This window comes from Drosophila takahashii, chromosome 3L (genome assembly GCF_030179915.1).
Source record: "Drosophila takahashii strain IR98-3 E-12201 chromosome 3L, DtakHiC1v2, whole genome shotgun sequence".
NCBI classification, from domain to species: domain Eukaryota; kingdom Metazoa; phylum Arthropoda; class Insecta; order Diptera; family Drosophilidae; genus Drosophila; species Drosophila takahashii.
In genome coordinates, this window is record NC_091680.1 from 13,592,984 (window position 1) to 13,604,766 (window position 11,783).

The window sequence follows — 11,783 nt, forward strand, 5'->3', positions numbered from 1 at the left end:
GTCCTACTGATTGTGTCCTTTTTTCGAAGCTTTGCTTTTCACTTAGGTATGTTTTCCATTTACTGCGATTTAAATGAAAAGTAACTTTAAATAATAAAGCAAACAGGCAAGAATGAGCGACAGCGAGGGAAACGACAGCTTCAGCTCGGCCCTGGAAGCCCCTTCGGTGAACATACGCTTTCCCCTCGCAAAGGCGGAGAAGGAAAGTCTGGAAAACAAATTGGATCGCATTGTTTGGATCCAGCAGACGGACTCCAAATACCACAAGGCTCTGGAGGACATGCGGGATCAGACGAGCATATCGCTGCTGGTGGAGCCCAGCTTCTATGGGCGCCACCAGGCCACCTCCGTTTTGGCGGTGGCCACGGCCAACGAGACGTACATCTTCGACATCAAAGCGCTGGGCCGCATCTTTCCGGAGCTGGGAAAGATTCTCGAGGCGGAGCAGCCACGCAAGGTGGTGCACTACAGCCACCGGATCGCCGATCACCTGCACCACCAACATGGCCTGACTCTGGGCGGCATTTGCGACTCCTTTGTGGCTTTGTGTGTGGCGCGCCAGGAGCGAACGCCGTGCTCCCTGCCGGAGGCCATATCCCTGGTCTTCGGGCTGCCGCTGGAGGATCTGCTGTGCGAGGAGGTGATCGGGGCCAGCGAGTCGCGCCGGAACTTCACCAACCGCCCGCTGAGCCGCAGCCAACTGAGGTACTTGGCCAAGATGGTCCAGCTGCAGCACCTGATGCACGATCGCCTGATCTTCGACAGCATTTGCTCCGAGGTGCAGCGCATGTCGCTGGAGTTCAGCCACAACTACTCGGGCTACCGGTCCTGCGATGTGGCCATTAATATGCATCCCAGCAGCCGCTTTGGCTTCCATCTCATCGATCCCAGCTACAAGAGGAGCGACGAGGGAATCATGCTGCCCACGCCCGAGGAGATCGACCGCCAGGAGCTGGAGCACAAGAAGAGTCGCAAGTGAAGGGGATCCCGGCGATATATGTGCCTTCACACAACAAAAAAACTTGGTAAACTAACCAATATAGTTGTCAAACAGTCAACAACCACAAAAATTGTCAATTCTACCCATCAAATAGTTACTTTCGCAACAACAAATACACACAATTAATAGGTAGAATTGATAATTTGTGGTTGGGTACTGTTTGACAATTATATTGATTAATCTTACCAAGTTTTTTATTTTTGTGTGTTATAGAAATAATACTTCCATCCGTTTGCATGCTGGCCAGGCATTCGCATGAACTGCTAATTTATTAAGCTAGGCTGTTTTATGATGTACAAGTAGTTCATCGAAAATATTATATGAATAACTCACTAACTGAAACCATAATACCTTCTGCAAGGATGCAGACGTCTAATCTAAGAATAGGTTTTATAAAATAACCATTAATCACTATTTTTGAGTTTTATTTTATTCGATATTAATAAATCATATTTTGAGATTTTTAAAAGCTTTAAAAAGTTACTAACAACAATAATAAACATTTTTTCGATCTTAAGAATTTTAAAACTATACACAGCAATTGAATAGAAAGAAACCATTTTTGATCGTTTATTCTAATATTTTTTACTGCATTTTCAAGCAATCGCAGTATTGGGAATACCCAGCAAATATGTTTCAGAATTTCTTGTATTTTAATTTATAAATTGACGAGAATCAAAAAAAAATAATAAGCAAATTAAATAAATAAATTCATGAGAATCAATAAATATTCTTATACAAACTAAATATTAACAATTTTTTGTTTATTTTTAAATCGGATCAATTCGTTTTATTTTATACATGTTTCGCATTTAATTTTCAAGTGTATCTATTAAATTATATCGATATCTTTCGATTGACGATCTTTCTGATTTGTCTAAAATTTGGTCACCTTAAAACTACTAGAAAATCAGCTGGCAGTCAAGAAAAAGAGGGAAACAGTACAAAATCGGAAATAACTAAGCGTTAAATTAATAAATCTGGATAGAAACAAAGATGGGAAGAAAGTCCGGGAAGACAGTCTCAAGAAAGCCGAGGGTTCAAAGGACCATTAAAGCTGAAGAAGAATCAAATGAAGTTCACATAAAAACAGAGGATCCCGATGAGGAAACCTATCCGCAGACTGGGATTTATGAGGGTGAGCTGGGGATCAAGAATAAACTATTCAATCTCTAACGATAATTCCAATTTAGTGGTCATGCTGGATGCAGAAAACCAGGTTAAGGAGGAGTATGCACTGGAGGATCAGGAAGAAGACGAACAGGAACCAGAAGAGGACGAGATAAGCTATCGTTTGGCTGGCCCACCAAAATTTTGCTCAACTTGCTTGAAGGCTTTTCCCATCGAAGAGTTTCCCAATCATGACTGCATGAATAATATCAATGGCCTAAAGGAAGACGAGGAGATAAGCTATCGTTTGGCTGGCCCACCAAAATTTTGCTCAACCTGCTTGAAGGCTTTTCCCATCGACGAGTTTCCCAATCATGACTGCATGAAGGACAACAATGGTCCAAAATTGGACGAGGAAATGAGCTATAGTTTGGCTGGCCCACCAAAATTTTGCTCAACATGCTTGAAGGCTTTTCCCATCGACGAGTTTTCCTTCCACATCTGCAACAAATTACCCTGCAAAATTTGCCCCAAGAAGTTCCGATACCAGTCTCAGCTAATCAAACACCTAAGGTGAGTTGGTATCTACTAGAGATAGAATCCTAAAATAAAGAATATTATCCTAGAGTCTGTCAGAAAATATTTAGTATTGAATAAGGAATATTTCTAGATGGTAGAATATATTCATACACTTTGTGTTATAACGAATTAAAAATTTGTAGTACGAATACTAATCAAATTATTCTGTTTCATATTTTACAGAACCCACCTTAGACTGCAAAAGGGCGAGAGCATACCGGAACTGGAGGTTCCGAAACCAAAGAAATATAAAACCCCCCCGATAAAACAAAATGTGCAGTTTAACTACTCACCCACACCGCGAACGAAATTATCGCGACGAAGGGCAGAGATGCTGAAGCTCAGCGAAAGGCGCAACAGACAGAAACTGTGCCCATATTGCCCCATTGCCTTCACAAACGAATCTCACCTGGAGAAGCATCTGAGGAACCACCATGCCGAACTCATTTACTCGAACGAACTGATCACCCCAGATGCGAATTCGGATAGCACAGAAGATATTTGCGTCAAGTTAGAGAACGAGGAAACGGCATAAAACGAAATAGTGTTTGTATTAACTACAAATTGCTACTGAAATAATTAATTCAATATTATGTATGTACTCGTAAAAAGTTGTCATCAAAGGTTTCTTTATATCTGTATTTACACTATAGTTCTCTCCCTAAAAAAACAATAATTGCTTAACGTTTCATAGCTTTATATACAAAATGGTTAAATATAAGCTTAAATATATAATTAGGGATTTCTTACTTATTTTTTTATCTGATGAATATCAATTAATCGGTAGTATAAAAGGAATGAAAACATATTCGTTGAAATTAACTGAAAATTTGCGTTTTAAAGTTCCAAAGTTCATGTTCGCTCTGAATTTAAAATACCTACAAAACACTTTTTACATTCGACATACGTATTATTTTTCTACAATGTATTAAAAAAGCATTATATTTGGTCAATTAGCACTTAGAATAATAGTTTTTAGTTCCTGATAATTAACGAGCACTTGGAATAATAGTTGTAAGTTCCTGATAATTAAAATAGAACACTATAAATTAAGAAACAACTTTGTTTTCTCAGCTAACGTATTTGTACGTGGTAGGTCCACAAAGCTCCAGGTCTTCCTTCTTGGTCAAAGCATCAACTCTTTCTTTGATGAATCCGATAGATGGTGTAAAAAACTTCTTCAGCTCCTCAATAACAAGTGAAAATAGCTGCGATTTTTCCAAGATCTTATGCTTTTTCATAATGCGCATTATTGCAGCATCCATATTGAACTTTCGCTCATGCCTTAATTTTTCATCATCTTTCTCTTCAATTTTTCTCGTTTTAGCTGCATCCGCAGTCTTGTTAAAGTTAAGTCGGCGCTTCCTGTTTGTAAAATCCGAATTCACTTCCACAGAAGACCCGCTGGAAATGAGAAATTTGATATGTATCCAAAATGCGAGTACCTAAATTAAATTAAATGAATTAGAATTTGATTTAAGAGTGATAAGTAAGATATTAACAAACCGGTTTAATCGTCTCGATGTTTGTTCCCAATCGTTCCGCCAACTCGTCCGCCGTGAAACTTTCCTGTTCGTTGAAGAGCAACAAAATCGACATTTGCAAAGTGCTCACCTCAAGGATATGGGTCGACTGACCAGCATTCCAGATTATCTCGCCACAGGATATTTGGTGATTGAATACAATTACACAACGTTTCTCTGTGTGAAATTTTGCAAACTCCTGTACAGCATTTTCCAGTTCGCTCGGCAGAATTAGCTTAAAATTCTCATCACGTCCTCGGTTGCAAAAATACTTGAGACGAAAATCAAATCCCAGTTTAATGCCATTGATTTTTAAATGATTTTGGAATTTATCATTTACTCTCTTGGAATTTTCGAAATCCTTCAACTGGTCAGTTAGTTCTGCAGTTACATTTTGTCCGAGTCTCTTGGACAGCAGGGAAATCATGGTCGACTCATTTCCGTCCCACGATGATGACTCTTTGATTTGTCGCGTTCTCAGAACTCTCCAATATTGTTGAATGAACTTGTCCTTATCGTTCAGGAACTCCATAACATCAACGATACGCTTAAGTTCTTCTGTAATTTCCTCCCTGGACTTCTTCGTCATTAGTTCGTTGGAGTATGTGATTAACAGACCGATGGGATTCCGTTTCTGGTCCATTCTGTTAATTGCATCCGTGCACACCTCGTCGATCACGGCCACCAGAGGTTTGTGATCCCGCATTGCCCGCTCTAAAGGACTTTGGCGTGTTCCCAGGATGGCCTGTATGTAATCCTTTCCACCCAATGATTTCGCAATGGCCTTATCTAGCAGCAAAGCCAGGTGCCTCTTCAGAACTGCCTTAAACTGCAGCCCCTCTTGGATTTCTGGCATGGCTAGGCATGCGTATTTGAGGAAGTGCTTAAAATCTGAGAAGATATTTGAAGAGATGATCCTTTGGAATTCGGCCAGGGTCTCGGACTTGTAGAAGCCCACCACTTCCTCGGTGAAAACATTGTTCAGTTTGGTTGGCACCGGCACTTCTTGCCTCTCATCATTGGCATACAGCTCGACAATCGATCGAAGCGCCTGGTAGACCAGAGATCTGGTACTTTCCCTGGGCTTCTGCCTTAAAGTCAGACTAATGGCGGTGACCAAGGCCCTGTCGATGGGACTGAAGACCAGCTCCTTCCACCGGATCATGGCCAGGCGATAGACGTGATGAATGTGCTTGTGGCCCTCGAGCTGCTCCTGTTTCACCCAGTTTTGGTTGAGGTACCGACAACCTCGATCCAAATCCTCGCAGGCTTTGCGATAAAGCTGCCAGTGCTCGACGTACCTAACAATCAATTCCTCGTCACTCAGAATATTTTCCATTCCCGTTGAAATTTCTTTGAGTAAAGCGTTTAGGTAATGGGTCAATGCTTCGTAAAGATGTTTTCCCGGCTCCTGGGAACCCACACTGGGATTGTGAATAAAACTGGAGCAGTGGTAGTAGACATAGTCGTGGAACTCCATGAGATCCTTGCAAGCAAATGGAGTGTGGTCATCGAAGAGCTGCTCCAGAAATCGCGACTCCTTCTGCCAGAGTTCCTCCAAGGACGACATGTGATCACGGCGTCTGTCGACACGATTCATTGCTAATAACTTATTGCACCTTAGACCATTAAATAATAAACAAAGAACCTTCTTAATTTAGGGGGAATCACGGAAAATTCATTCAGCTTACCTGCACCCCAAGTATTTAAATATTTCCTAGTGGAGTAATTTCTGTTGTTTGTTGGGACTTAATTCTTAGATTTTTTGTAAATGGAAAGTATTACATCGGCAGAGAGTTCTTAAGTGTTTCCTTTAGGCAATGATTAATAATTTTTATATATGTAGTTTAGCGATCGTAGCTCTTATCAGTCTAGACTCTAGAGATGTTATAATATCGAAAATTCACTTATCGATAGGTGGAGCTAAAAAGGTATTTAATAATCCTTATTTATTTAATATCCTTTATTTATATTGAACAAATTCGTATTATAATGAAACAACATTGGGTGCGTTCAGCAGAACAACATGATACCTGATCACTGATGGATTTCTTACGATAGTTCTGCTGAACGCGCCCATTTGCTTTTACAAATATATAATATATCGATAAAACATCGACTCCACGACATATTCTCACACTCCCACCACCAAGGCTGATTGAGATTATTTGAGTCACCGCTTTGCCTTGTTTACATTAAATGTAATTTTCGCCAGAGAAATCAGAACTGATTTTATTTGCAACTCAAGTGGCATAATGTTTTTTCTGTTGTTTGCTTAGTCCCAAATTTGTTCAAGTTGTTTTCGTTCGGATTAATTAAGCGATAGGACAGCAGTTAACCAGCAGTTGCCAAGATGACCGATCGTCGTGGCACAAAGGTTGGAACTGGAACCAAGGCTCTGGAGTACTGGTGCCGAGTGAACACCCAAGGATACAATGGAGTCAAGGTGGAGAACATGACGACTTCGTGGCGCGACGGCCTGGCCTTCTGCGCCATCATCCATCACTTTCGACCGGATCTCATAGATTTCAACAGTTTGAAGCCAGCCGATATCTATGAGAACAACGATTTGGCCTTCACCACGGCCGAGAAATACTTGGGCATTCCGGCGCTGCTCGATGCATCGGACATGGTTTCGTATGAAGTGCCCGACAGACTGTCCATTCTAACGTATCTATCCCAGTTCTACAAGGTGCTCGGCAAGGGCCTCAAGCATCCGAAGCCGGAGGAGAAGTTTCCCGAGGAACCCGAGGAGCCACCGCAGAAGATGATGCATATTGTGGGAATGCCCCGGCGTGATAAGTGCCAGAAATGCGAGCTCCCGGTTTTTCTGGCCGAACGAGTCCTAGTGGGGAAGCGGGCTTATCACCGCACTTGCTTGAAATGCGCCCGCTGTTCCTCATTACTCACGCCCGGGAGTTTTTACGAAACGGAGGTCAATAATATCTACTGCTGCGAGACTTGTCCCGATGAGGAGAGTGAATCAGAGGGCGATCAAAGTCCCGATCGATCTAGTTATCAACAGGAAGACGTGGAAGACAATGAAAGTGCCTCTTTGAGCAGTAAAACGCCGTCCAAGTTAGCTGAACAAACTGAAGATGATAAACCTATAAGTACTGAGCAAAGTGATCAGCTAGAAGTTGATCCTGCAGCGCCTGCTTTACCTGCTACTGCTCCACCACTAGACGAGGAAGACAGAGTTCTTCCCGAAGAAAGTAATGAACCAACAGAGGAACTTAAGATCTCTACCGTTGCACTAGACATTGAGGATACCCATCCTCCTGTAGAAACAATTCCATCGGAAAAAACTGATGAACAAGAAGTGATTAGCCCGAACAATTCGTCGGATATACTCATTCCAGAGACAGAAGAAGCGCCGATTCCAGAAAATGACCCCCAAGAAGCCTTTAAGCCTGAAAACAATATAGAAAGTAGTACAGAAAATGAAATTTTCTCAAAAACAGACAGCTGCTCTAAGCAGGAAAAACAGGAAAATCTCGAGTCTCCCAAGGAGATTACAAGTGAGACAACATTAGCTGAAACTGAGTATCCAGAGGATCTAAATCCTTTCAAAGATGATGACTCGATTAAGGGAGCCAATCCCTTCGACAGCTCCGACGATGAGGTGGAGCTTCTCAAAGACATTCCAGCCCAAAAGAGCCAAAGCTCAGTTATAAAAAGAGATAAAGTAGTACCGCCCCGTCCACCGCCACCTAAAATAGGCCCAGCCTTTGCTAAGCCCTCAGAGGATCAACATTCCAGCCCAACACTTTCGCAAGGCAAAAAATTGCCGATGCCTACGCCTAGAATATCTATTTCAAAACCAGAAAACCAGAAAAACAATTGCAACATCTCCTCTTCGTCAACGGAGCACTTGGATAACTTGAGACCATTCGACCGTGGAGCAGATGACCGTGGCTCAAGTGTCTCCTTGCCATCCGGTAATGCCCCGCGCAAACCACTTCGTGCCCCAGTTGCCCAGAGTCCATTGAAAAGCGATGACCTAAGTCCCACCACCAGTCTCAGCTCCATTACTTCTCCAATGCGCAAGAAGCGCCAAGCACCCTTGCCTCCAAAGCAGGCCAACTTTGAGAGTGATCCTGGATTTTCCAAACTATCGGACGAACAAAAGGTCCGAAGATTGATACCGCTTGACCAGAGCTTGCTCTCCGATGAAGCAACCGAGTCGAGCAATTACGACGACAGCTTGAGTACCTCAAATGCAGACGAAGAGGTAAACGTGGTATATCGTCGCATTTTGGTGCCACCAACTCAGCCCGAAAACCTAAGTGAACGAAGCGAGGAGGATAAGAAGAACCCGATCGTCTATAACGACTTTGATAGGAACGTCAGCCCCTTGGGCTACAATAAATCAACGCATGGCAAGTGGAAGAGGCGGAAGGGACCAGCTCCAGCGGTCCCAATACCACCGCGAAAAGTCTTGCAACGTCTGCCGCTGCAAGAAATTCGCCACGAATTCGAAATTATTGCCGTGCAGCAGTTGGGTCTCGAGAAACAGGGCGTTATACTCGAAAAGATGATCAGGGATCGTTGTGAGCGCTCCTTGGATGCCGCAGAAACCGATGGTGCCGAATCGGTGGATTCTGAGATAACCAACTCCAAGGAGGTAGAAGATCTTATATTGCAACTTTTCGAGCTGGTCAACGAAAAGAACGAATTGTTCCGCAGGCAAGCAGAGCTCATGTACCTTCGACGACAACATCGTTTGGAACAGGAGCAGGCCGACATTGAGCATGAAATTCGAGTATTAATGGGTCAGCCGGAGCATAACAAAACCGACTCAGATAAAGCCCACGAAGAAGTATTAATCAATCGCCTTGTGAAGGTGGTTGAGATGCGCAACGAGGTAATTGATAGCCTAGAGACTGATAGAGTTCGCGAGGCTCGAGAGGATATGAGCATTAAGAACCGACTGCATATCTACAATTCCGAGCGCGAGGAGCCAGTTGACCCGAAAACCGCAGACAAGTCGTCCAAGAAATTGTCGAAGAAGGAACGAAAGAAACTTAAGGAGGAGAATAAATTGGGCAAGGGGAGGAAATCGGACCTCGATAAGGACGTCGACGAGTCGGAACCAGCACCAGCTTTGGAAAAGATTAAAAAGAAACGGAACCTTTTCTTTTTGAAGATGTGAAGAATGTAGGGAGCGATTTTGTATGCGTCGAACAATTTAATTTTATTTTATGTAAATTTATAACCTATTAAGTTTTTCTATTGCCATAAATGAGCATTTCAATAAATACAAGATCACATTATATATTTTACTGAGTACAAAACTGAGTATACAAAACAACATTTTAATATTTGAAATTTTAACGAGTTACGGGTTATTGAAGACTTTTTTTATTATAATTTAGAATTAATATCAAATGAATCCTGGATCTTTGGAAACGGAATATACTCGTTTTGTATTCCCCAAAAAAACAAGTCTCCCAATAATTCTGTTTTACTGCTATGGTTATTATGACTGTGGCTAATATAATCGGGGTATTCACTAAACTGTTCAATTGCTGAATTGTTAAAGATGTATGTACTTCTATGTTAAAGCTCGAAATGTATATTTAAATACAAATATTCACAAATGCAACGGAAACTTAAAATGTAACGGATACTTCATTGGATATTACATATATATTTGTAGTAAATAATATAGTAAATAAAAACAGTTATTTTAAGGTAACAAAGGAGACCTAACCCATAGAAATGTGCTCCAAAAACCACAAGTAGGGTGTGAGTTCCTCGTTCGTGATTTGGGTATGCAAATTAAATCCAAGTCCGAGGGGCTTTTGCTTGCTAGGATCTCGAACCGTCTTTAGCACTTCAAGAGCTCTTAAAGTGAAATTCTTGGCCAACTGTGATGAATTCACATTGCCCATGAGGATATTCAGTCCCGTGCACGCTTTTAATAAGGCCAATATAAGATTTGTCACGTCCGATTGAGTTGACAGACCCTGACGCCCACCAATATTAAGAATTTCCAGTTGCTTCAGCGCAGTCAAATGTTCCAGACATCTGGGCTCCTCGAAGTCACAGTGAAGATTCCTAAGATTGACCATTCGGGCAATCTCCCTGGCCTCGTCGTAGCTAACAGCATGAGCTAGAATAGTCAAGTCGGTTAGTTGGCCATGCAACCCAGAAGCCAAGCTGGCCATAAGTGGAAGGAGTGGTCCGCAGTTCTGGTAACGACTCGGATAGATTCCAATCTTTTGCAGCTTGGAAACCTGTGACAGCGGCCTATAGTACTCGGCCGGTAGGTTCATTTCAATAGATATACTTTTGACAGACGATAAATGAGGCACTATATATGCCAGACTTTCTTCAACGGAATTATTAGTACTCTCCAATATAAGGATACAGGATCGTACACCGCGTTTAAAGTAAGGGTCTCTCAGCAAATTTTCAGAATCGCGGTACACGAAGAGCTTATAGACATGATCACCTAGAATTTAAGCAGGAATTAATTTGGCCCCTTGTAGATGGTATGCAACTCACTGTTTTCAAATACCCCGATACCCCTAATTTTCGGAAGCTGTTGCATGTGTGTGTGCAGGGGTACAGCTGAAATTCAAAGTAGCGTACTCCAGGTTGACCAGACGTTTCATCGTTTTGCGTAGAATCCCTTGCACGTTTGTGGCACATTCCGGGTAATATTTAAAATACATATGTTTCACTAGATCAACAACAGTTCGCATCAGGAGCAACTCGTCCGGCGATCCGGTAACCTCCACTGTCTTATAAAAACTCTTGCCGTAATCGATTAAGACATTTCGGAAGCGGCTGCAAGCATGGGCGAAGTGTAAGTCATCCTTTAGGGGCAAATATCCCAATACGGAAACCAGGCAGTCATCGTTCAGATCCAACAGCGATAAACTCATGTCTCAATTAACTTTAACAGTTTGTACGGTAAATTTTTTAACGGTAAACTAATCATTATTTAGGTGGCAGACCGTATTATTGTAGTAGCTAAATACTTCTTCTGACAGCTGTTGAAAATTATATTGAATCTTTAAAAATAACCCGGCAGGGTAATCCATAAACTGTTAATAGGGTGATTCCCTAAACTGTTGAATTGCTAAATTGTTGAAAATTCAACAAAAAATTTCAGCAATTATGGGAACGACCCAAAATGGTTCCTGTTGAATTTTCAAACAGCTGTTATTTGTTGAAAAGTTTCACGGAACTTAAAACATCTAGAATTTGATTTATTATTGATTGATATTGATATTGATATTGTCAAAAATTGTTACCAAAATTCAACAATTCTGCAATTCAACAGTTTAAGAATACCCAGCCTGAGTGTTTTAGAAATCGCTTTGCCACCGATATATTAGCCGATAGTATTGGCTATAAATATTATTGAATGTTATTTAAGTGACGCTTAACCAGTTTTTAAAGAAAAAATCGCAAAGTTAGTTGATTTTTTGATGCAAAAGGTCAAAAAATAGGTGAAAAAGCTTGCATTTTTTTATCAACATTTAAAGTACATAATTTATGTATAATTTTATTTTATTTTACTTTGTATAAACCAGTGCGGTTTTGTTTTCGGATTC

At 41.5% G+C, this 11,783-nt stretch overlaps 5 protein-coding genes across 6 annotated transcripts; 3 read left to right on the plus strand and 2 right to left on the minus strand.

The window, feature by feature from the left end:
* LOC108057310 (protein Exd1 homolog) lies at positions 1-1,414 on the plus strand. The gene is made up of 2 exons (XM_044395926.2): positions 1-46; positions 107-1,414. Exon 2 carries the CDS (start codon positions 113-115, stop codon positions 977-979), a length of 867 nt encoding a protein of 288 aa, XP_044251861.2. The 5' UTR covers positions 1-46; positions 107-112; the 3' UTR covers positions 980-1,414.
* Positions 1,415-1,895: 481 nt separating this feature from the next.
* On the plus strand, positions 1,896-3,239 carry LOC108057329 (zinc finger protein 57). Of its 2 annotated transcripts, XM_070215202.1 has the most exons (4): positions 1,896-2,138; positions 2,194-2,446; positions 2,570-2,683; positions 2,873-3,239. In XM_070215202.1, exons 1-4 carry the CDS (start codon positions 1,997-1,999, stop codon positions 3,222-3,224), a joined length of 861 nt encoding a protein of 286 aa, XP_070071303.1. In that variant the 5' UTR covers positions 1,896-1,996; the 3' UTR covers positions 3,225-3,239. The 2 variants fall into 2 exon arrangements, with proteins under 2 accessions (XP_070071303.1, XP_016997026.3); XM_017141537.3 differs by having other exon boundaries at positions 1,897-2,138; positions 2,194-2,683.
* On the minus strand, positions 3,222-6,083 carry Cul6 (Cullin 6). Its single transcript, XM_017141536.3, has 3 exons — positions 5,904-6,083; positions 4,196-5,831; positions 3,222-4,134 (listed from the first exon to the last, which is right to left on the minus strand). The coding sequence occupies exons 2-3, from the start codon at positions 5,810-5,812 to the stop codon at positions 3,760-3,762; spliced, it is 1,992 nt and encodes a 663-aa protein (XP_016997025.3). The 5' UTR covers positions 5,813-5,831; positions 5,904-6,083; the 3' UTR covers positions 3,222-3,759.
* A 287-nt stretch (positions 6,084-6,370) lies between these two features.
* On the plus strand, positions 6,371-9,478 carry MICAL-like (protein). Its single transcript, XM_017141535.3, has one exon. It carries the CDS (start codon positions 6,566-6,568, stop codon positions 9,365-9,367), a length of 2,802 nt encoding a protein of 933 aa, XP_016997024.2. The 5' UTR covers positions 6,371-6,565; the 3' UTR covers positions 9,368-9,478.
* Positions 9,479-9,810: 332 nt separating this feature from the next.
* LOC138912922 (uncharacterized) lies at positions 9,811-11,172 on the minus strand. The gene is made up of 2 exons (XM_070214842.1): positions 10,726-11,172; positions 9,811-10,672 (listed from the first exon to the last, which is right to left on the minus strand). Exons 1-2 carry the CDS (start codon positions 10,769-10,771, stop codon positions 9,924-9,926), a joined length of 795 nt encoding a protein of 264 aa, XP_070070943.1. The 5' UTR covers positions 10,772-11,172; the 3' UTR covers positions 9,811-9,923.
* Between the last annotated feature and the right edge of the window lie 611 nt (positions 11,173-11,783).

Bases quoted from the DNA above. Each gene is read 5' to 3' on its own strand.
- LOC138912922 (XM_070214842.1), bottom strand. From the start codon at position 10,771: ATGCAACAGCTTCCGAAAATTAGGGGTATCGGGGTATTTGAAAACA. The intron at 10,673-10,725 runs GTGAGTTGCATA...CTTAAATTCTAG, and splicing joins TATCGGGGTATTTGAAAACA to GTGATCATGTCTATAAGCTC.
- MICAL-like (XM_017141535.3), top strand. From the start codon at position 6,566: ATGACCGATCGTCGTGGCACAAAGGTTGGAACTGGAACCAAGGCTCTG.
- Cul6 (XM_017141536.3), bottom strand. From the start codon at position 5,812: ATGAATCGTGTCGACAGACGCCGTGATCACATGTCGTCCTTGGAGGAA. The intron at 4,135-4,195 runs GTTTGTTAATAT...AATTTAATTTAG, and splicing joins ACATCGAGACGATTAAACCG to GTACTCGCATTTTGGATACA.
- LOC108057329 (XM_017141537.3), top strand. From the start codon at position 1,997: ATGGGAAGAAAGTCCGGGAAGACAGTCTCAAGAAAGCCGAGGGTTCAA. The intron at 2,139-2,193 runs GTGAGCTGGGGA...ATTCCAATTTAG, and splicing joins GCAGACTGGGATTTATGAGG to TGGTCATGCTGGATGCAGAA. The intron at 2,684-2,872 runs GTGAGTTGGTAT...CATATTTTACAG, and splicing joins CAGCTAATCAAACACCTAAG to AACCCACCTTAGACTGCAAA.
- LOC108057310 (XM_044395926.2), top strand. From the start codon at position 113: ATGAGCGACAGCGAGGGAAACGACAGCTTCAGCTCGGCCCTGGAAGCC.